A 24,053-nucleotide genomic window follows, 5' to 3' on the forward strand; every position below is an offset into this window, starting at 1 on the left:
CACTTTGGCGAATGAACAAGTTGGGTCCTGCAAGCTCACTCCACTTTGTCCAGAACTTGTCAACTCCAGTCTGGACAGCCCTCAATCTGCGCCAAGAGTGAGTTTCCACATCGATCCCATGCAAGTCTCCTCCCTGTCCGGTACGTCCCAGGATAAGGGAATTGGGAGTCAAATACTCCACAGTGTCCTCTTGCTCCTGTGCTCTGGCATCAATGGGTCGCTCGTTGGTTAGATTAGCTGCTGCGTAGAGAAGGGTCTGAAACTCCACCCAAGTATAGCAACCAGTAGAGCTGCTTAGATTATTAAGCGCTCTTTTAATGAGCTTTACAGCTGCCTCTGCTGCTCCGTTTCTGTGAGGTGCATCTGCAGGGTGGAAGTCCCACTGCCACTGTACCATTCCGTGCTGCCATGTCCTCAACTGATGTTTTTTTGCACACAATTCAGGTGCCTGTATAGTTCTCTGAGAGCAGGCCTGGCACCCAAGAAGTTAGTACCTCTATCTGACCATAACTTTTTAGGATGTCCTCTTAGAGAAGTAAATCGGGAATAGGCCTGAAGAAAACTCTCAGAAGACTGGTTGTCGACAAGGTCAGCATGAACAGCCCTTGAACCCATGCAACAATACACAACTCCCCAGACCTTCTTTTTGGTTCTTTTCTTGACAGCGTCCATGACTTCAAAGGGGCCAAAGAGGTCTAGTGGTATACTTGAATGGGTTTGCTCTACTGGTACGCTCATGAGGAAGGTTACTCATCACTTGCAGGCACAGCCGAGACTTCCGCATCTTCCAAGTGGTGCATTCATTGACCACCTTCTTAACTATTCTCCGACCTTGAACCACCCATGCCCTCTTTCTAGTACGTAGAAGTGTTGCAGCAACACCTTCATGGTTTGCTTTGTGAGCTTCCTTGGCAAGTAAAGTTCCCAGCCACGACTGGAAAGGGACCAACGGCACAGCTGCTCCATCCCTAGTCCAAGATTGAATTCTACCACCACAAAGTAAGAGGCCTGTATTGGCGTCTTTGAACACCACTAGGCGGTCCAGTGTTGTGTCTTGAAAGTTCACTCCATCCTGGGCAGCAATGGCTAGGTCTTGGAAGGCTGCTGATCGTTCTTCTACAGAGAGTTTAGGGCCTCTTGCCTCCCACTTTAATGACTTTGGAGCATGGTGTTTAACATTTAGCCAGGATTCAGCGGCTCTTCGCACCCAAGCAACTGTCCCACACAGTTTCACCAAGCTGCTGAATCTTTTGGGACCAACAAGGTAGAAACATGGCATTGCTTTTCATTGTTATGCAGATGATTTTCAAATTTATGTCCCGCTTAAAAAGAAAGACAATTTCTCTGTCAGTACACTACAAAAATGCCTGCGTGACATTAAAGATTGGATGGCGTTAAACTTCCTCCATTTCAATAATTCAAAGACTGAGGTTTTGGTTGTTGGTCCCAGTAATGGAGTTGCGACTGTGGACCTAGAAACACTAACTAAATATTCAAAAACTGAAATCAGGAACCTTGGTTTTAAAATGGACAGTGACTTTAAGTTGGACAGTCAGATTCGCTCTGTGGTCAAGTCCAGTTTCTACCACCTAAGGCAGCTAGCCAAAGTAAAGCACTTTTTATCACGACAGCACCTTGAAACAGTGATCCACGCCTTTGTCACCACACGACTGGATTACTGCAATGCACTTTACTTTGGTGTAAGCCAGTCCGCACTTACTTGCCTGCAGCTTGTACAAAATGCTGCTGCACGTCTTTTAACTGGCACTCTATGAGCACATCACCCCTGTTTTATCATCTCTTCACTGGCTGTCCGTGCATTTTAGGATCCATTTTAAACTTTTTATTTGTTTTTAAATGTTTGAATGATGTTGCCCCCCTCTACCTCTCTGAGTTGTTGTGCCCTTACTCTCCGACGCGGTCACTCAGGTCGGCTGACCAGCACCTCCTGAGTGTACCAAAATCCCACCGTAAACTCAGAGGGGACAGAGCCTTTTCAGTTGCAGCTCCAAAACTATGGAACAAGCTGCCTTTGCACATCCGACAGGCCTCTTTTGTACCCGTTTTTAAATCACGTCTTAAAACCCACCTGTTTTCACTGGCTTTTAGATGTTGACATTATTAATCTGACTGTTTTTATCATGATTCTACCAGTTTTAGAAATTTTATATGTTTTTGCACTCTGTATTTGTATTATGATCATTATCTCTGTTTTATTCTGTACAGCACTTTGGTCGACTGTGGTTGTGTTAAAAGTGCTATATAAATAAAGTTGCAGTTGCAAGGTGCACTAGAGCTCCACTCCAGAGTTTTTTCATTGGTGTTGTTCCTCCTAGAGTCAAACTTTGATCTTTTAGTGCTGGTTGCAACACTGACTCTTCTACATTTGCACCATCATCAGTTTTTCTGGGGCATGATAAGTTTTTTGTCTGAGACCGAGTGATTACAGCTGAAAATGCCTTCCTTTGCAGTCTCTTGATGTCATTTGCAACGTGAGTCACTATCTCATTAGTCCTCTTTGTAGGCCACTGAGATTCAGGTAACCTCAGGAACTCTGGGCCTTGTTGCCACTCTGACTCTTCACTAAGTTCTTCAGGGGTTGCTCCTCTTGTAATGATGTCTGCGATATTCAGGGCGCTCTCAACCCACCTCCAGTCTTCCACTGGCCCAGTCTTCTGGAGCTCTCCGATACGGTTGGCAAAAAAGGTCTGGTAGCCATAACTGTCTTTGTGGATTGCTCCCAAGATTGTTTGACTATCCACAAAATGGATCCAGCGTGCAACTTTAATGCGACAGTGCTTCTCAAAATATTTTTTCAGACGGATGGCAAAGACAGCACCGCAGAGCTCCGCCTTGATTACATCTCCTTTCTGGTCAAATGGGGTATGCTTGGCTTTTGATTCAACCAACCTCACAACAATCCCAATTTGAGTCTTCCACCGGAGATATAGGACAGTGCCATAGGATGTTTCGCTCCCATCCGAGAATGTGACTCCCAATGGTGAGCCGAGAGCTCCTGCTAGTGTGAGACTTCTTTGGAAACCAATTTGGCCGAGTCTCACATATTCTTTGAACAGCCTTATTGAAGACTCCCGGAGTTTTGAAGAGAGTGGGGCATCCCTGGTGTCTTTGTTTGGATTGCTTATATTTGCTTCTTGGTAAGCCTCTCTTACCAGCATCCCTCCTTTTTGCTTTGCAGGTGTGGCAAGACCAATAGGGTCATAGAGTCCAGCGATCACGCTTAGCTGTACCCGACGAGTCAATGGGTCTGGAGTATTGTCTCTGACTTGATCTTTATGCAAATTAAGTCCCGTCCTCATTTTTCCTCTTTTTCTTGAGAAATTTATAGACGTCAACACATGAAGTTTGTCAGTTTCTGGTTCATATCCAACTCCCAGCGCCTTGCTTTCCTCATCCCGCATTTGGTTGGGTAACACAAGAGTTTTGAGAACAGGCCCAGGTGGCAGACTGGGACTACCTTCAGCTGTGGCATCAGACCTCCCACTTTGACCTGACCAGACCCATGGCTTAAGGGAAAACCCTCCAGCTTCTAAGATCTTTTCTACCCCTTTAGTGATCTTTTCCAGGGTTTCAAGGTCATTGAGAGACGTCAGGATGTCGTCCACATAACTGTCTTCGACCAAAACCCGACACTCCTCGACCAAGGCCTCAAACTGAGGCAAGTTGGCTGTCTCTCTCATGGCAACTTGAGCGATAGATCCCGCGGGTTTGTCACCGATGTTGACCCTGACAACAGCAAAGACCTCAATTTCATCCTCAGGGTGATCTCTCCAGAGGAATCGATGGAGATGAACTTCTCTGTCCTTTAACCAGACAGTTATACATCTTTTTTATATCGCCTAGGGCAGCATGCAACCCAGATCTGAAGCTAAGAAGAACTCCTCTTATTTGATTTAAGACGTCTGGGCCCTTGTACAGCAAGTCATTTAAACTTACTCCCATGTACTCTTGGCTGCTGTTCCACACAATTCTCACAGGGGTGGTGGTAGAATGAGGATTTGGGGAGACAAGATGACTAATGTACCACTTTGGTCCCTTCCAGCTGTCAATTTCCTCTTCTGTTAATTTAACAGCAGCTCCTCTTAAGAGCATTTCATGGATCTGCCCTTTGTATGCAGCCTTCCACTCAAAGCTCTTTTTCAAGACGTCTTTCTGTGTTCCGAAAAGTTGCTTCCACCGCTCGTCTGTTGTCTGGTAGTGTTGCAGGGTCTCCCCTCCAAGGATAAGCTGCATCCCAATGAGGCAGGCTACTATGCTTGTCAGCATGAACATAGGTGAGGCATTCCTTGATCTTGTTTGAGAAGGCTTCTTTAAACTCTGCCTTTAGCTCTGGAGACAGTTTGGCAAGAAGCTCCTCTTGTTTGTCAGTAAGTCCAAGGCCCCTTCTTTCAACAGTTGCATTACTCTGCTTTCCGTATTTTTTTCCATTCCTTTTGATCTGTGGTTTTGGGCAGAGCAAGTAGTTGTGATCTGTGAACCCTTGTTTTTGACAGTCATCCTTTGAACACAGATACTTCTGGGTGCAGTCTCCGCCTTCAACGTGAAAAAGTAAGCACTTGAAACACGCTCCTGCTCTCTTTAACTGAGCTTTTTTGCTTGCTAAATTAAGCTTTCTGAAAACCTTGCAGGCAAACAGTTTGCCTGCATGCTCATCGTCGCCACATGCGATGCATAAGCTTGGTTGAGAGCCTGAGTGAGTGTTTCCTAAGGTGGTCCTGGTGAAAGATTTCTTTTCCTTTTTGTCATTAGTTGTCCCCAGATTGATCCAACTCCTCGAGAATGTCCTCCTGCCTTTTCAGGAACTGCAATAGACAGTCAAAGTGGTTGCGTGGTGAAAACCCACTTTCAGGGTCGCTTCTGTGTGTTAACCACTTTTCCTTTAGAGCCTCGGGGAGTTTAATTTCAATCGACTGTACCACCACTCGATTTTTTACAGCATCCTCTTCCCCTAGGGCTTGGAGGTCATGCAGAGCCCTTTCCACGGACTGAATCAGTTCAATTGTCTTTCTGGGATGGTTTCGCTTGACGGGAGGGAGTTCTTGTAATTCTTTTGAGATCTGCAGCACTATTTTTGGTTTGTTCCCATATTTGTTGTCCAGAAGCCTAAACACGTCACTGACAGATCCACAACTAGACAGCACAAGGTCCTTCTTGACCCTTTCATCTAGGCTACTTAGGAGATGGAATTTTTTCCACATTCTCCAAACCATATGGGTTTCCTAGCTGTTGGAGATCCTCCCACTCTGCTTTCCAGCGATAGTAAGCTCTCATGTTCCCAGAAAACATGGGAAGGCGTGCTCGCTCTAGACTGATCTGGGGCTTAAAGTTGTAGGCCATGGGAAATGGGATGGGGTTAGTTTGGTTGGGTTCTGGTTGATTATCAGGGACAGCTTCTAGCTCGCTGGTCTCACGATGCCCACTGCCCTGGTCTAGTTCAGCTCTGTTTTCTGGTTGTTATCTCTTCTGCTCTTTTATCTTTTCCCAGCTTGTCTTCATCATCAGACCCTTCCAAGCTATAAGAACTGCCTTGCCAGGTCCATTTATCCCACAGATTGTCAAGCAGTTTCCCCAGTTTTCTGATAAGGTCTTTGGACTCTGTCACTTTGGCTCTAGGAATCAACTCCAACCACTCGTTTAATCCTTTTTCGAGCTCACGAACCTCCCGTTCCAGGGTTCTGTTTGTTAGTTCACACTGCCTTCTTGTCATCTGTTGATGGTCCGCTGCCTCAGCTTGCTCGATAGCTAACTCAGCCTCGTTAGCAATGGTGGTAATTTCCCCTTCAGCAAACCTGATCCAGAAACTCTCTTGCATGATCTGTTGGGCTTCATCAAACTTAAAGTCGCATTCCACCGTTTTCTTATCCGGCTTTTTTTCAGATTCATCATCAGCTGCTTCTCTCAGGGCTGTGGTACAATCAAACCCAGTATCTCTGACTTTGGAATATTCCCATTTAAAATTTCTCCACTCATTCTTCAGTTCAGCTTCACTTAAAGCATTGACTCTGGAAATAAGGTATTTGGCTCTTTTGGTAAAATGCAGTCTGGGCTGCTGACCGCTTCTGCTTAATCTTCTCTAGCTCCTCCTCTGTTGCTGCCATTTCTGTCTTTTCTGGCGTTAATCAGCAGATAATAAGCTTTTACTGTGGACGAAGCCACAGTAGACTCTGTCTTCTCTACAGTTTTTTACTTGCCAGTTTTTTACTGCCAGGAAGCACACAATGTTATAACTCATGTTTGTCTTTTACTTGCATTTTTATTGATTGACCACAGGTCATAAACCTGAAACACACATAAATAACATACATAAGCACAATATATTTTCCTAAATATAGTTTGCAACAAGGAAATGAAAGAGCTGGCATAAAACTTAACACCAATATCAGTGACATTTCCCAGAATTCTTTGCGCCTACTGGGCATGCGCAAAGCAGCACTCTACCTCTCCCATGTAAACAATGCACTCGTGTACCGCACGTTTTACTCGCAATGCACAAAAAAAACCCCAATCGGATAATAACATGCGTAACACTGCAATAATTTACAAGAAACAAACATCACCGGCCACTGTCAACTGCTTAAAGGTACCCGTTTCTCACTGCAACTAACAGTGCTAACAGGAAGTAGCAGCACCCTGGTATTAGCCGTCCCCAAAATAAAACTGATGTCCGACTAATAAACTTTACCATCTGGAGCTAACACAGTGGGATAACAACATAACATACACAAATATTTATATGTAAACATTTTCCCCTTTTCTTACTGTACTGGCAATTATTACATACCAACGGGCCATGTACTCCTGACAACAATTCGGTGAAATAAGTCCTCTCCAGAGTGAAGTTAACCCACGGAACTGACGCATGCGCACCTTTTCATCTCAAATCATACTCATCTGGTTTAATCGTTTGTGTTCCTACGTCATCCAACAATCTTAACAATGTGCAATATCCTGGTTTGGTTTGTAATAAAAAGTAATCATCTGAATTTTTTGTATACTAATTTTTTACCCTGACAGCTTCTCAAGTTTTGCAAAGATAGTCATAAGTGTAGGCAAGGAGTGTTGGGATCTTCGACATAAGGATATCGTCTGCAAACAAAGAGATTTTTTGCTCTCCTCCCACAGTCACAATACCCTTATTAATATCATGTTGTTTGACCCACTGGCTCAAGGGTTCCAGGAAGACGGCGAAGAGTAGCAGGTTAACCAAACAACTCTGTCGGCAGCCTTTTTCTAGTGCAATTGCTTTGGACAAACTTCCATTGACTTTAATCCTAGGCATGGGATTAGTATATAAAGCCTGTATTAATCCAACACAAGTTTAATGGAAATTAAACTTCCCCATATAACAGAGTCAAACACTTTTTCTGAAACAAACCCCATAATCAATGCTTTTAGTTTTTTATTTGATATCCACTGCAATATGTGTAAAGTGCGTCGGATAGTGTCATGTGCCTGTTGATAAAGACCATTCAGTCCAAACTTATATCTGGTAATATTTTTTCAATCCGTCTTGCTAAAATTGCTGTGTAAAGTGAAGAATCTATATTGAGTATACTTATTTGTCAATAATTTGAGCAGTTTTTAGTCTTTTCCTTCTTTTGCAATCACACAGGTAACTGCCTCTTTCCGTGAATAGGGAATCTCTACTCCATTTAGTATCCAATTGAAAGTCATATGCAATGATGGAATCCGTGTTTTTCTGTAGATTTTGTACCATTCAAAGAAGCATCCATCGACTCCGGGACTTTTATTGTTCTGGAGTTTAGGGATTGAAGAGTTTATTTCTTCTTCTGTTATCTTTCACACTAGAACAGCACTCTGTTCTCCTGTTTTTAGTGGTAAGTTCAGCTTACCTAGAAAATTGTCTATCTGAGACTCATGATGATTTACTTGGAGATACAGTTGTATATAATAAAATTCAAAACCTTTTTGAATTTCTTCTGTCTGTACATAATCATTTTTGTTTGAGAATCTCATTTTTTAGAAACATTCCTTGTTGCTTGTTGCTTTTCTTAGCCTTTTTGCTAGTATCTTTGCAGATTTACTTCCAGCCTCATAACATCTCTGTTTGGTAAAGATGCATTTACTCTGAATTTCTTGTGATAAAATAATATTTATATCTGCTCTTATCCTTTTAATCTCATTACATTTTTTATTTTCCAAAGTATTTTTATGTCCTCTTTCGATCTTTTTTTTTTTTTTTTTTTAAATCAGCCTAAAAAGTCTTTAATTTTTCTTGTTTCACTTTTTTTTTTAAAAATATGAAGATCTAGCTATTAATTTCCCTCTCATTACAGCCTTACAAGTGTACCATGGAACCAATGGACACACCTCCCCGGTATTATTGATATCTACATACTCCTCAATTTCTTTCTCGATTTCTTCTCCCATATACCATTAAGTAAATTGGAGTCAAGTCTCCATTTAATTTTATTTACTTAGTTTATTTGACAGGGACAATGTACATCGGCATTAATCACAAAGAAATATGCCTCGTCCCAGATTATAGCTCTCAGAACTAACTTCCATCTGGAGTCCCTGGACTAACAAGACACGCAAACATGGATTAAACACAAAGCAATGCAAAAATATACAAAAGTTCAACATCTAATCACAAAACAGTAAAAATTACCATGGTAAAAAGTGCATCTGTGCACTGTACCTATAACTGTCAAACCCCTGTTCCCTGTGAAGTACACTAAAACACTACAAAGGGATACACAACAATTAGTGCTGAGATATCTGTGCATTAGAAAGATGTTTTGTTTCTGTACAGAATATTTTTAAATTTTTGCATAATTTAAGTTCTGCAGGATGCAGCAGCAGCAACAACAACAAAACCAAACAATCTCAAGATTTCTAAAGTGGCAAGCTGTTCCACACCAGAACAGCTGCCCTGAATGTTCATCAGAAGCTGGTTTAAATAGGGAAGCTCCAGCCAGCCAGCCAAGGAAGGGGCCAATCACAGGCAGGGGATGGCACAGTCAGGTGTGTCCTGCAGAGGCAGCCAATCGCAGAAGTGTGATGGCACAGCTGGTTGTAGGAGTCTTCCTGAAATACACAAACTTTGGCCTGGGGACGTAACATCCACGCTCTGAACACGATCTTATGTGTCAACTATGCGCCTTTCTGCCTCATCTGTTCTGCCATTTGTTTTAGTGATTTCTCCTCTTATGGCTTAAGGTTGGCTGCATTTTCCTGGCAAAAGTCTTATCTCCTGCAGTACTAATTCTAGATTGGTCATGTTTTGGTCACTTGCCTCGACATTTCCTGACGCTCGCCCTTAGTTCAGATGTAGCTTCTGCTGTTAAATTGACCAGCTCCGATGTTAGCTTACCCTTTTCAATGTCGTCTTTTGTGTTCACCCTTGCTTTATGTGTCAACTTCTTTGGTCTTCCTCTTTTCATAATCCCAGCCCAAAATAATATTCACATATTGTCCATCAAATCTCAAATTTGGATTATGTTAGGCGTTATTGCTGCGCAATGTCAGGGAGCTGTACTTCTATGCTGCCGTCATGTTCAAAGTTCCGCCCGGAAGTCCTTCTTGAAAATTTGACCACCACCATGCTCACCCCATTTCCTCATTCATTCATCCAAACACCAGTGAGTTGGTACCTTTCAAACTTTGTGACACACACGCCCACACTAACACACAAACCACCTAGATGCTGAGCGTCCTCTGTGCCATCTCATGAATATTTAAAATATACTATTATGGCTCCTACAGGTTGGTTTCCACATGATTATAAAAATGAGACAAAGCAATAATTGGAGCCAAAATTAAAATCATCAGTGCAATTTCAGCCAACACACTGACATACCTCCTCTCATCATGTGAGCTTCAAGGCATGCTCGCTTGTCCAGTAGTCAGAGTAACCAGTTAAACTAACATGCATGTATTTATATGGTGGGAGGAAGCCAGAGAACCCCGAGAGAACCCACGCATACACAGGAAGAACATGCAAACTCCACATAGAAAGGCCACTGTTTTCCAAACAAAAGCTTAGCACCAAGTGTTTTTTTAGGAATCCAATCATTTCAGGGATTCACATCACTGAATTCTCACCAAGTTCTCCAGACGAGACAGGAGTATCTGGTGGTCCACAGTATCAAATGCAGCAGTTAAGTTCAACAGCACCAAACCAACATGGTGTCCAGAATATGTAGCCAGGAGCACATCATTAAAAACTCATGGCAGTACTGTTTCAATGCTGTGCTTACTTTTAAAATCAGACTGGAACACCTCAAGAACATCATATTCCTCTAAAAACTAATTGAACTGACCAGAAATTATTTTTTCCAAGACCTTGGAGAGAACAGGAAGTTTTATAATAGGCCTAAAGTTTGAGAGGATTGTGGGATCAAGTCCAAGTTTTTTCATGAGAGGTTGTATTACAGCGTGTCTGAAACTAGGTGGTACATTCCCAGTAGTTAGGCTACCATTTATAATACCCAGAATATATGATGCCATGGAGGGAAAAACAGCTTTAAGAAGCCTAGGTGGGACTGGGTCAGCTGGGGAACCTGAGGGTCTCGTGACCTATCAGCTCCTCCAAAGAGAATAGACTGATAGGTATAAAGGCATTTAAAACGGCCGTGGCACAGCTTGGAATAGATGGGTAATGAGCTGGAGGGATTATAAAGGACCTGGTACTTTCTATTTTATTGATAAAGAACTGAGAAAACCAAGTAACACAGTTAGTTTTCCCGTTAAACAATTAAAAACTGCCAAAACTATGAATGAGTTTGACCAAGTTGGTTTCCAACATTCTTACAGCTCCATTATTTTTATGCTGTTACTTGAACGCAGCCTTCGTTGTAAACAATTCAGGTCCTCTAGTGCGAGTGGAGCACTGCAGAGCTGACAAAAATATCTGTTATTGGCGTAACAAATTATGATATCGGACTTGTATGAATGACATAAGGATTTTCTGTCATTGGCCGGAGAGTTATTGTGTAACCCTAGTTTTTTCATCAATTATTTCATTAAGCTCAAGTTTTGCTCTCCTTATATCGTTCAGTGTGTTCTTTCTGGGAGATAAAATAAACATCCTCTCGTGATTTATTTCTGAGTTCTAACTCTGATTTTTAAAGCTTACTTGTTTTTCTTGTGAGAAGGAAATTATTTTCCCTTGCATTGCTTCTTTCTTCTGCCACACAACATACGCTGAAGTTTCTGGAAAGTTGTTGTTTTTCTACATATATCCCATTCCCTTTTAAAATAATCATAAACTCAGGTTTTTAAGTAATGCCATATTAAATCTCCAACTTCTAGTGGCAAGTTAATTGTTCTTACTTCTCAAAGTGAATGATACTGGTGCGTGATCACTGATGGTTATAGGATGGATTTTTATGTAAGAGATGTCACTCATCAGTGAGCAGATAATTAGGAAACAATCTAATCTAGAACAGGAATGGTGAGTTGAAAAGAAGAAGGTGGATTCTCTTAGTGTGGGGTGACGAGAACACCAAGCATCGTGAGGACCAAAATCCTTCATGTGTTGTTTAACATTTTCTGATGATTGCCAAGCTCAATGACTTCCTTTGGTGCTATGTCTATCCATTCCGGGGTCAGCTATGTGTTGAAATCCCCCCACCCCCAATGATTTAAGTGTTCTCTAACATCATCATCTTCACCCCATCCCTCTGCAGTATTACACATCTGTCTAATCATCTTCACCTCATCCCTCTGTGGTATGACAGATCTGTCTGATCATCATGGTCTCCATTAACTGTTCTGGGAATTCTTACCGATCAAGTCAACTGGGATGGAAATGTTGGTTATGATCCAGTTGAACCACTCGGTCAGAACTGCGTAGTCCACCTCTGGCATCTTCCCACTGAGGAGAAATGTTCAGTCTTCAGTATCTTCTGGACCAAGCTGGATCGGCAGATCATATATGATTTGATTTGATCAGATCTACATCCTCCTCCTCCTTGCTGACATCTCAGCTTCTAAATGAATCATGACCCAGTACTAGACTCATCTAGTCTACTGGTACCAGTACCTTCTGAACAGGTTCTCCACAAACATGTACTTGGCACTGTAGATTGACCTCTCCATCATCTTGACCGGAGCAGACTGAAACCAGAGAAGATCTGCTAGTTAACGGGCCCCACACCCCCAGCTTCCCTTTGAGGGAATCAGTGTATCGGAACTGGACTTACAACAGGTGCCATGTGACCATCCAGCATGGTGAGCTGAACGTAGGTCTGCAGCGTGATCCCCCACCTCTCTGGGTCCTGGTACATCAGACCCTGTAGGGACAAGAGGACAGGCTCAGTGTCAGGACACATTCACACCAGCCTTTTTTATTCTAACACTCGCTTGCTTTGCTGGGAATGTGGCTTGCTTTGCTGGGAATTGTAGCCGGGTTTACTGGGAATGTGGATTGGTTTGCTAGGAAAGTGGCTTGGTTTATTTGGGAATAGTGGCTTGGTTTGTGGCAATTGTCAATTTGGTTTGTGGGAATTGTGGCTTGGTTTGCTGGGAAAAGTGGCTTGGTTTCCTGGGAAATGTGGCTTGGTTTCCTGGGAAATGTGGCTTGGTTTCCTGGGAATTGTGGCTTGGTTTGTTGGGAATTGTGGCTTGGTTTGTTGGGAATTGTGGCTTGGTTTACTGAGAATGTGGCTTGGTTATTGGGAATTGGGGCTTGGCTTGTTGGGAATTGGGGCTTGGCTTGTTGGGAATCGGGGCTTGGCTTGTTGGGAATCGGGGCTTGGTTTGCTGGGAATCGGGGCTTGGTTTGCTGGAAAGGTTGCATTGTTTTTAACTTGATCCATTTAAAGTGGACCAAATAAAGGAGGCAGATTAAAAAAAAAAAAAAAAAAGGCAATATGGGTAAACAACCAAAAAATACATGCATTTGGGGTGAAAGTGGCTCAAGACAGGAGAAATGTGTCACAGTCAAATGATAACATTTTTTTAAAGATTCTGGTTCTGATCAGCCTAAGACCAAAATTCAACCTGCAGGTCTGCAGAAGTGGAGTTCAACCTGCAGAGGTGGAATTCAACTTGTGGAATGCTTCAGATAAACCAGGCGGCAGAGGTTTTTATTTCTGATCTGAAGTCAGCTGTAAGACTTACCAAAGGGTTGTTTCCCCTGACGTTCCTCCATTGAGACACTGGTTCAGGAAGGACCTGGTGAAAACAAGGAAACAGGAATGAGTATTTACTGCAGTCACACAGGTCCATCAACATTAACCAGATTTTAAATTGGAAATGGACCACTTTACCAACACAGGAAAAAGATGAACTGTCCATCGATCTTTAGGATCGACGGACAAAGAGCCAACCAAGCTAAAGAGCTATCCAAGCTAACTGCTGTTGTTCTACATTCATACTTGAAGCGGGATATCAGATCCAAGTCTATCAAAAGGAGACACCCCTAAATATGCCAAATTTTGAGATAAAATTACTTGTAAAGCCAGTCAGATCTGGCAGGCCCAAACGTGTTGTGAGGGTCTGCTGGGAACGTCTGGCTGAGTCCCCCGTCAGAGCGATCTTCAACTCCCACCTTCAGCAGAGCTTCAACCATGTCCCGAGTGAGGCGGGGGACATTGAGTCCGAATGGGCTGTGTTCCGTGCCTCTATTGTTGAGGCGGCCAGACGGAGCTGTGGTTGTAAGGTCGTTGGTGCCTGTCGTGGCGGTAATCCCAGGACTCGTTGGTGGACACCAGCAGTGAGGAATGCCATCAAGCTGAAGAAGGAGTCCTATCGGGCCTTCTTGGCCTGTGGGACTCTGGAGGTAGCTGATGGGTACCGACAGGCTAAGCGGCATGCGGCTTCAGCTGTCGCCAAGGCAAAAACTCGGGCATGGGAGGAGTTCGGCGAGGCCATGGAGAAAGACTTCTGGACGGCTTCGAGGAGATTCTGGTCCACCATCCGGCGGCTCAGGAGGGGGAAGCAGTGCTCCATCAACACCTTGTACAGTGGAGATGGGGAGCTGCTGACTTCAACTCGGGACGTTGTGGGTCGGTGGAGGGAATACTTCGAAGACCTCCTCAATCCCACCAACACGTCTTCCGATGAGGAAGCAGAGCTGGAGGACTCAGGGGTGGACTCTCCTATCTCTGGGGCTGAAGTCGCTGAAGTGGTCAAAAAGCTCCTTGGCGGCAAGGCCCCGGGGGTGGATGAGATCCGCCCGGAGTTCCTTAAGGCTCTGGATGCTGTGGGGCTGTCCTGGCTGACACGCCGCTGCAGCATCGCGTGGACATCGGGGACAGTGCCGCTGGATTGGCAGACTGGGGTGGTGGTCCCAAGAAGGGGGACCGGAGGGTGTGTTCCAATTACAGGGGAATCACAATCTTTAGCCTCCCTGGGAAGGTCTATTCAGGGGTCCTGGAGAGGAGGGTCCGCCGGATAGTCGAATCTCGGATTGAGGAGGAGCAGTGTGGTTTTCATCCTGGTCGTGGAACAGTGGACCAGCTCTATACTCTCTTTGGGGTCCTGGAGGGGGCATGGGAGTTTGCCCAACCAGTCTACATGTGGTTTGTGGACCTGGAGAAGGCGTTCGACCGTGTCCCCCGGGGGCTCCTGTGGGGGGTACTCCGGGAGTATGGGGTACCGGACCCCCTTGTACGAGCTGTCCGGTCCCTGTACGACAGGTGCCAGAGCTTGGTCCACATTGCCGGTAGTAAGTCGGATTAGTTTCCGGTGAGGGTTGGACTCCGCCAAGGCTGCCCTTTATCACCGATTCTGTTCATAACTTATATGGACAGAATTTCTAGGCGCAGCCGAGGTGTTGAGGGGATCCGACTTGGTGGCCTCAGGATTGGGTCCCTGCTTTTTGCAGATGACGTGGTCGTGTTGACTTCATCTGGTCGTGATCTCCAGCTCTCACTTGAGCGATTCGCAGCTGAGTGTGAAGCGGCTGGGATGAGAATCAGCACCTCCAAATCTGAGACCATGGTCCTCAGCCGGAATAGGGTGGATTGCCCTCTCCGTGTTGGGTGTCCTCTAGTGCGTCCTGCCTCAAGTGGAGGAGTTTAAATATCTCGGGGTCTTGTTCACGAGTGAGGGAAGGATGGAGCGCGAGATCGACAGACGGATCGGTGCAGCGTCTGCAGTAATGCGGACTCTGCGCCGGTCTGTCGTGGTGAAGAAGGAGCTGAGCCAGAAGGCGAAGCTCTCCATTTACCAGTCGATCTACGTTCCTACCCTCACCTATGGTCATGAGCTGTGGGTCGTGCCCGAAAGAAGGAGATCTCGTATACAGGCGGCTGAAATGAGTTTCCTCCGCAGGGTGGCCGGGCTCTCCCTTAGAGATAGGGTGAGGAGCTCGGTTATCCGGGAGGAGATCAGAGTAGAGCCGCTGCTCCTCCGCATCGAGAGGAACCAGTTGAGGTGGCTCGGGCATCTGGTCAGGATGCCTCCTGGACCTCCCTGGTGAGGTGTTCCAGGCACGTCCCTCTGGGAGGAGACCCCGGGGAAGACCCAGGACACGCTGGAGGGATTATATCTCTCGGCTGGCCTGGGAACGCCTTGGGATCCCCCCCGCAGAGTTGGCAAATGTGGCTGGGGAGAGGGAAGTCTGGGCTTCCCTGCTGATGTGAACGTGCACACAGTCTCCCCAGCCTGGTGCAGGTCTACTTTTGTTTATGGTGTCTTTTGGCAGCTCTTTGGTCTTAGCTATAATGCAGTTTGGAGTCTTGACTGATTGAGGTTTTGGACAGGTGTCTTTACTGCTTATAACCAGTTCAAACAGGTGCCATTAATACAGGTAAAGAGTAGAGGATAAAGGAGCCTCTTAAGTTACAGGTCTGAGAGCCAGAAATCTAGTTGGTTTGTTGGTGACCAAATACTTATCCTTAAAATCCTACAATGTGATTTCTGGATTTTTTCCCTCTGTTCTGTCTCTTGTGGTTTAAGTGTAGCTACGATGAACATTAAAGACCTCTCTCATCTCTTTAGATTGGAGAGCTTGTGAAATTGGTGGCTGACTAAACAATTTTTTGCCCCTGTAAATTGGTCTTCGGGGATTAGACTAGAACTGTCCCTGACTAAATAATTCCATTTGAAGCTGCCTCCGACATTTACGGATGTTTGCACATCTCCCTCACTATGAATCCAAAAGGATAGTTGTAAAGCTTCTGCTGGCAGAGATGGAGTCACTTCATCATGGGGCTACTATTTTAGCAGAGATGCCTCATGAATATTTTGAAGAGCTTTACAAGAAAAATATCTGTGGATGTCATGTTGGATTCCATCCTCTCCCATGTCTCATCTCTCCTTTATCCCAAATCCTCCCATTCTATGCACAGTTAACCTACTTTAGGTTCTAAAAACTCACTTTTTATTTGTGAGCATATTAAATTTTATCAGTCTTAAATTTAAGTGTTCTGCAAATACTCTGATACCTCAATCTTGGTGGTTTTACTGAAATATTCCAAACATGTTGTTTTTCCGCTGGCGATATTCCCTTCAACACAGATCTGCAAACAGAAGAGACATGAACACAACAGAGCTGATCTTGAGAATGAAATCTGGGTCTGACCGTTTCTGCTTAAAGTTCAGGTCTCAACTGAAAACATGATGGAGACTCACCACAGGTTTCCTGTCGTCTCCACTCCGCACCAACTTCCCTGGGAAGGCAGACAACGTTATCAGGGAAGGTTGAGTCAGCAGGTGAAGCATGCAGGGGAGACACCAGACACAGTGGTTGGAGTTATCGGCTTGACTTGGTTGGTGTGTTAAGCAGGTGGAGTCAGTTGGTAACAAACGGACAGTTTTAGGCCTTGCCCAGATGTAGCAGGTATCTCACAAAACTAAGATATTTTTCTCCGATTTGGCCTGTCATCCATATGAAAACGCAGAAATCTGCATTAAAAATGATTCTTTTAAAAACCCCCAACAAAAGGGAAGATGTGAGAATACTCCGTCTGCATGTGGACATGTATAACCGGAGTTTAGGTGCTGAAACTGTGACAGAAAACACCATGACGTCACATGTGTGACCTTTGTTTCCAACAACATGGACGTCCTCAGAACTGTGATGGTGCTATCCATTGTCCAGGTGCTGTGTGTTTTCACACCGCCGTCGGTAGCGCTCCACGTAGGCGAGCGAAGGTGGAGGACGACAACAGGGACAGTTCCTCCACCTAACCAGATTCTGGTAGAGCCATGTTGGATGTCCGTGGAAGTGGCGTCATGCGACAGGAGTCGGCAGGCGGAGTGTGGAGGTAGGGTCGGCAGGCGGAGTGTGGAGGTAGGGTCGGCAGGCGGAGTGTGGAGGTAGGGTCGGCAGGCGGAGTGTGGAGGTAGGGTCGGCAGGCGGAGGTGGAGGTAGGGTCGGCAGGTGGAGTGTGTAGGTAGGGTTTGCAGGCGGAGGTGGAGGTAGGGTCAGCAGGTGGAGTGTGTAGGTAGGGTCGGCAGGTGGAGTGTGGAGTCGGCAGGCGGAGTGTGTAGGTAGGGTCGGCAGGCGGAGGTGGAGGTAGGGTCGGCAGGTGGAGTGTGTAGGTAGGGTCGGCAGGCGGAGTGTGGAGGTAGGGTCGGCAGGCGGAGTGTGGAGGTAGGGTCGGCAGGCGGAGTGTGTAGGTAGGGTCGGCAGGCGGAGTGTGGAGGTAGGGTCGGCAGGCGGAGTGTGGAGGTAGGGTCGGCAGGCGGAGGTGGAGGTAGGGTCGGCAGGTGGAGTGTGTAGGTAGGGTTTGCAGGCGGAGGTGGAGGTAGGGTCAGCAGGTGGAGTGTGTAGGTAGGGTCGGCAGGTGGAGTGTGGAGTCGGCAGGCGGAGTGTGTAGGTAGGGTCGGCAGGCGGAGGTGGAGGTAGGGTCGGCAGGTGGAGTGTGTAGGTAGGGTCGGCAGGTGGAGTGTGTAGGTAGGGTTGGCAGGTGGAGTGTGTAGGTAGGGTCGGCAGGTGGAGTGTGGAGGTAGGGTCGGCAGGCGGAGTGTGTAGGTAGGGTCGGCAGGCGGAGGTGGAGGTAGGGTCGGCAGGCGGAGTGTGGAGGTAGGGTCGGCAGGTGGAGTGTGTAGGTAGGGTTTGCAGGCGGAGGTGGAGGTAGGGTCAGCAGGTGGAGTGTGTAGGTAGGGTCAGCAGGTGGAGTGTGTAGGTAGGGTCGGCAGGTGGAGTGTGGAGTCGGCAGGCGGAGTGTGTAGGTAGGGTCGGCAGGCGGAGGTGGAGGTAGGGTCGGCAGGTGGAGTGTGTAGGTAGGGTCGGCAGGTGGAGTGTGTAGGTAGGGTCGGCAGGTGGAGTGTGGAGTCGGCAGGCGGAGTGTGTAGGTAGGGTCGGCAGGCGGAGGTGGAGGTAGGGTCGGCAGGTGGAGTGTGGAGTCGGCAGGCGGAGTGTGTAGGTAGGGTCGGCAGGTGGAGTGTGGAGTCGGCAGGCGGAGTGTGTAGGTAGGGTCGGCAGACGGAGTGTGGAGGTAGGGTCGGCAGGCGGAGTGTGGAGGTAGGGTCGGCAGGCGGAGTGTGGAGGTAGGGTCGGCAGGCGGAGTGTGGAGGTAGGGTCGGCAGGCGGAGTGTGGAGGTAGGGTCGGCAGGCGGAGTGTGGAGGTAGGGTCGGCAGGCGGAGTGTGGAGGTAGGGTCGGCAGGCGGAGTGTGGAGGTAGGGTCGGCAGGCGGAGTGTGGAGGTAGGGTCGGCAGGCGGAGTGTGGAGGTAGGGTCGGCAGGCGGAGGTGGAGGTAGGGTCGGCAGGCGGAGGTGGAGGTAGGGTCAGCAGGCGGAGGTGGAGGTAGGGTCGGCAGGCGGAGTGTGGAGGTAGGGTCGGCAGGCGGAGTGTGGAGGTAGGGTCGGCAGGCGGAGTGTGGAGGTAGGGTCGGCAGGCGGAGTGTGTAGGTAGGGTGGGCAGGCGGAGTGTGTAGGTAGGGTCGGCAGGCGGAGTGTGTAGGTAGGGTCGGCAGGCGGAGTGTGTAGGTAGGGTCGGCAGGCGGAGTGTGGAGTCGGCAGGCGGAGTGTGTAGGTAGGGTCGGCAGGCGGAGTGTGTAGGTAGGGTTGGCAGGCGGAGTGTGTAGGTAGGGTTGGCAGGCGGAGTGTGTAGGTAGGGTCGGCAGGCGGAGTGTGTAGGTAGGGTTGGCAGGCGGAGTGTGTAGGTAGGGTTGGCAGGCGGAGGTAGGGTCGGCAGGTGGAGTGTGGAGTCGGCAGGCGAAGTGTGTAGGTAGGGTCGGCAGGCGGAGTGTGTAGGTAGGGTCGGCAGGCGGAGTGTGTAGGTAGGGTCGGCAGGCGGAGTGTGTAGGTAGGGTCGGCAGGCGGAGTGTGTAGGTAGGGTCGGCAGGCGGAGGTGGAGGTAGGGTCGGCAGGTGGAGTGTGGAGTCGGCAGGCGGAGTGTGTAGGTAGGGTCGGCAGGCGGAGGTGGAGGTAGGGTCGGCAGGTGGAGTGTGTAGGTAGGGTCGGCAGGCGGAGGTGGAGGTAGGGTCGGCAGGTGGAGTGTGGAGTCGGCAGGCGGAGTGTGTAGGTAGGGTCGGCAGGTGGAGTGTGTAGGTAGGGTCGGCAGGTGGAGTGTGTAGGTAGGGTCGGCAGGCGGAGTGTGTAGGTGGGGTCGGCAGGCGGAGTGTGGAGGTAGGGTCGGCAGGCGGAGTGTGGAGGTAGGGTCGGCAGGCGGAGTGTGGAGGTAGGGTCGGCAGGCGGAGTCTGGAGGTAGGGTCGGCAGGCGGAGTCTGGAGGTAGGGTCGGCAGGCGGAGTGTGGAGGTAGGGTCGGCAGGCGGAGTGTGGAGGTAGGGTCGGCAGGCGGAGTGTGGAGGTAGGGTCGGCAGGCGGAGTGTGTAGGTAGGGTCGGCAGGCGGAGTGTGTAGGTAGGGTCGGCAGGCGGAGTGTGTAGGTAGGGTCGGCAGGTGGAGGTGGAGTCGGCAGGTGGAGGTGGAGGTGATCAGTAAAGATGTCCTGTAGATATTTGGGGTTTTGAGGAACTAATATTCATGATTAATAATTAGATGTATGACATTGATGTTTTCATGCAGATACTAACATGGTTTTAAACAACAGCTCCGTACCAGTACAGTGGTTTAACTGGTTCCAGTTGGGCAGAATCACCAAACTGGAACACAGGTACAGGATACAGGTGTGTTTGCCGACAACCTGACTGGCCGTCCCAGACCACCAATATTAGATTAGAGACGTTTTGCAGGTCAGCTGCTGTTCAGTGCTGATGTAACGCAATAAACATGCTTCATGTTTTACCTGCTGCCGTCGTCACATTGTACCCGCTGCCGACCTCGCGTTTTACCCGCTGCCGACCTCGCGTTTTACCCGCTGCCGACCTCGCGTTTTACCCGCTGCCGACCTCGCGTTTTACCCGCTGCCGACCTTGCGTTTTACCCGCTGCCGACCTCGCGTTTTACCCGCTGCCGACCTCGCGGTTTACCTGCTACCGTCGCCGCGGTTTACCTGCTGCCGACCTCGCGGTTTACCTGCTACCGTCGCCGCGGTTTACCTGCTGCCGACCTCGCGTTTTATCTGCTGCCGTCGTGCCGTTTTACCTGCCGCCGTCGTCGCGGTTTACCTGCCGCTGACGCCTTGACCAGATCAACACTGTAAAATACATCCTGATCTAAATTCGTTTTAATCTAGTTAAAGGATGAAACACCAAACCCGTGACATTTGAGGACGGGTTATTTACCTGCCGGTTTCCGTCTACCTGCGGGGTTATTTACCTGCCGGTTTCCGTCTACCTGCGGGGTTATTTACCTGCCGGTTTCCGTCTACCTGCGGGGTTATTTACCTGCCGGTTTCCGTCTACCTGCGGGGTTATTTACCTGCCGGTTTCCGTCTACCTGCGGGGTTATTTACCTGCCGGTTTCCTGACTAATGGTCAAACAAACAGTTTGGAGACATAAAATCCAAAACTTATCTCTTTGCTGAAAATGTTTGAAACTCTCCGCCCGGAGGACCTGGAAGAATCCTAACGTCACCGGGCACGAGCCCGTTTAAACCCTGGAAACGTCGTTACGTCACGCAAGACACGCTACCTGTGGTCATCAGTCGCGCGACGCTGCGTCTTGTGGCCGAGCTCCGCGGGGGTAAAGCTCCACCTCTGGTCCATCCTGCACGGAGAGTCGGAACCAGGCAGGCGGTTCGGACATACGTGGACCAGAACATGTCAACACGTCACAGCTCGTACAGGTTCCGCTTTCTTCTTCGGTGGTTTTATTTCCGCAGAACCTCGTTTACAGCAGCGCCCTCTAGATCAGACCCCGGACATGAAAATGCACCAAAATGACTGTTAAAACAATGTCAGTAATTATAATAACAAAACAGCAGCACTGGATGAATCCGAGAAAGATGTAACAGTTTAAAAAACTGTTTTCTTTCAAACAAAGTAGCGATAAATATCCTGCAATATGAAGGCAGTTCCGCTCCCGTCCATCAGGTGGCGGTACACTCCGGAACCGTCCCCGGAGCCAGCAGCAGGAACCTGGACAGGTTAGACAAAGGTTCGAGTCCGGATCACAGGCTGGCAGAAAAATGTCCTCGGATCACGAATCAAAGTTGCAGTTGGTGCAAGCGCACATCCGGGTCTTCCCGGACTTTCCAAAGAAAGGAATCATGTTCAGGTGAGACCCTGGACCACCAGGTGCACGCTGCGTTAGGGGACATCAGGCCAGGTGTGACCAGAAGGTGTTTGGGAAAGGTTCTGATGTGGAGAGGAGAAAACATGAACCCGAGGAGGGAACCTGAAGAACACCCTGTGTTTGTGTCTGCAGAGACATCTGTCCCATCCTGAAGGATGCAGCTGCTCTGGCGACAGTGACAGACTTGTTTGAAGAACACGTGAGGAGCAAATATCCTAAGGTTGATCTGATTGTTGGTGAGTAGAGCATGGTGACGCAGGTCGTAGCCAGATCCGTCAGCATGGTGATGCAGGTCATAGCCAGATCCGTCAGCATGGTGACGCAGGTCATAGCCAGATCCATCAGCATGGTGACGCAGGTCGTAGCCAGATCCGTCAGCATGGTGACGCAGGTCGTAGCCAGATCCGTCAGCATGGTGATGCAGGTCGTAGCCAGATCCGTCAGCATGGTGACGCAGGTCGTAGCCAGATCCGTCAGCATGGTGATGCAGGTCGTAGCCAGATCCGTCAGCATGGTGACGCAGGTCGTAGCCAGATCCGTCAGCATGGTGACGCAGGTCGTAGCCACATCCGTCAGCATGGTGACGCAGGTCGTAGCCAGATCCGTCAGCATGGTGACGCAGGTCATAGCCAGATCCATCAGCATGGTGACGCAGGTCGTAGCCACATCCGTCAGCATGGTGACGCAGGTCGTAGCCAGATCCGTCAGCATGGTGACGCAGGTCGTAGCCAGATCCGTCAGCATGGTGACGCAGGTCGTAGCCAGATCCCATCAGTAAGGCATCTCTATGTTCTGCAGGTCTAGATGCTCGTGGGTTCCTTTTTGGACCCCTGCTGGCCCAGAGACTCAGCGTCGGTTTTGTTCTGGTCCGGAAAAAAGGGAAGCTGCCTGGACCCACCGTGTCCGTGGCTTATGATCTGGAATACGGTAAGGTAGGCACGCCCTACAGGTCCTGCTGCGTGGCGTTGACTGTCCGGACCCGGGTAAGACGACTTTATCTGCTTCTCTCCAGGCCGAAGTGGAAGTCCAGGAGGACGCCGTCGCTCCAGGTCAGAAGGTTCTGCTGATCGATGATCTTCTGGCGACTGGAGGTGAGAAATGCTTAGTCACCGCATCATCACATCACACGCAAGTGAACGGAGCCATGTTCCGGGTCATGTGATCTGGTTTGTGTGTGTTTCAGGGACGCTGTTGGCAGCCTGCGAGCTGATGCGGAGGCAGCAGGTGGAGGTTCTGGGCTGCGTGGTGGTGATGGAGCTGACGGAGCTGAACGGCAGAGACAGACTGAAACCACACCCACTCTTCTCTCTGGTCCAGTACTGACACCCCCTGGTCCGGGGTCTCCAGGAGAGGAAGGGGGTCTCCAGGAAGCGATCCTGCAGGACGGCGCGACGGACCTGGACGGTTCCTCTGCTGCGAGTCTTCCATTTAACGTCTCCGGTTTTCCAGTGACGTGACGCTCCTGATGAATCTGGCTGGCTGGATGAGGAGCCTTTTCCAGGACTTCCAGGCTCGATCAGATCAGGGATGCATGAAGTGACAATAAAATGTTTTTTCCAAAGTTCTGTTTATTTCATACCGTCCTGCTCTGTGTCCCCAACATACAGTGATTCCCTCAGGTAATACGTTACCGCCCCTCAATTTTAATCTGACACCACGCTTGACACACAGCGTCAGCGGGGGGGGGCCTTTCTGGTCTCCCCCAGCATGTTGGGAATGGAAGATGGAGGTGTGCGGGAGCCAATGGATTGTCAGAGAACAGAGGTGGGGGGACGGGGTGTGCATGGATAGGTGGGGGGGTGGGTTTGTGTGTAGGGAGGAGGGGGGGCTTGAGGTGTGTAGAGGGAGAGGGGGGGGTGTTATCAATGCTTGTCGACATCCAGCACATCTTGTATGGACGCCCCGCAGACGTCCCGCAGACGTCCCGCAGACGCCCCGCAGACGTCCCGCAGACGCCCCGCAGACGTCCCGCAGACGTCCCGCAGACGCCCCGCAGACGCCCAGCAGACGTCCCGCAGACGCCCCGCAGACGTCCCGCAGACGCCCCGCAGACGTCCCGCAGACGCCCAGCAGACGTCCCGCAGACGCCCAGCAGACGCCCCGCAGACGCCCCGCAGACGCCCAGCAGACGCCCAGCAGACGTCCCGCAGACGCCCCGCAGACGCCCAGCAGACGTCCCGCAGACGTCCCGCAGACGTCCCGCAGACGCCCAGCAGACGTCCCGCAGACGCCCAGCAGACGTCCCGCAGACGCCCAGCAGACGCCCAGCAGACGCCCAGCAGACGTCCCGCAGACGCCCGGCAGACGCCCGGCAGACGTCCGGCAGACGCCCCGCAGACGTCCCGCAGACGCCCCGCAGACGCCCCGCAGACATCCCGCAGACGCCCGGCAGACGCCCGGCAGACGCCCAGCAGACATCCCGCAGACGCCCGGCAGACGTCCCGCAGACGTCCCGCAGACGCCCAGCAGACGCCCAGCAGACGCCCAGCAGACGTCCCGCAGACGCCCGGCAGACGTCCCGCAGACGCCC

At 49.2% G+C, this 24,053-nt stretch overlaps 2 protein-coding genes across 2 annotated transcripts in view; one reads left to right on the forward strand and one right to left on the reverse strand.

Moving 5' to 3' along the window:
- Window positions 1–21,111, reverse strand: part of tk2 (thymidine kinase 2) — a 43,311-nt gene extending 22,200 nt beyond the window's left edge. Inside the window, exons 1-7 of the mRNA XM_079248552.1 lie at window positions 20,921–21,111; window positions 16,570–16,607; window positions 16,383–16,457; window positions 13,111–13,164; window positions 12,192–12,281; window positions 12,032–12,105; window positions 11,775–11,863 (exon numbers count right to left, since the gene is read on the reverse strand). Coding sequence (XP_079104678.1) covers window positions 11,775–11,863; window positions 12,032–12,105; window positions 12,192–12,281; window positions 13,111–13,164; window positions 16,383–16,457; window positions 16,570–16,607; window positions 20,921–21,050 — 550 coding nt within the window. The 5' untranslated portion in view covers window positions 21,051–21,111. The remainder of the gene's footprint in view (window positions 1–11,774; window positions 11,864–12,031; window positions 12,106–12,191; window positions 12,282–13,110; window positions 13,165–16,382; window positions 16,458–16,569; window positions 16,608–20,920) is intronic.
- A 235-nt stretch (window positions 21,112–21,346) lies between these two features.
- On the forward strand, window positions 21,347–23,058 carry aprt (adenine phosphoribosyltransferase). Its single transcript, XM_079248853.1, has 5 exons — window positions 21,347–21,505; window positions 21,656–21,759; window positions 22,322–22,455; window positions 22,536–22,614; window positions 22,707–23,058. The coding sequence occupies exons 1-5, from the start codon at window positions 21,417–21,419 to the stop codon at window positions 22,844–22,846; spliced, it is 546 nt and encodes a 181-aa protein (XP_079104979.1). The 5' UTR covers window positions 21,347–21,416; the 3' UTR covers window positions 22,847–23,058.
- The last annotated feature ends 995 nt before the right edge of the window (window positions 23,059–24,053 follow it).

The sequence above is a fragment of the Telmatherina bonti genome (assembly GCF_933228915.1).
Source record: "Telmatherina bonti genome assembly, chromosome: 11".
Classification (NCBI taxonomy): domain Eukaryota; kingdom Metazoa; phylum Chordata; class Actinopteri; order Atheriniformes; family Telmatherinidae; genus Telmatherina; species Telmatherina bonti.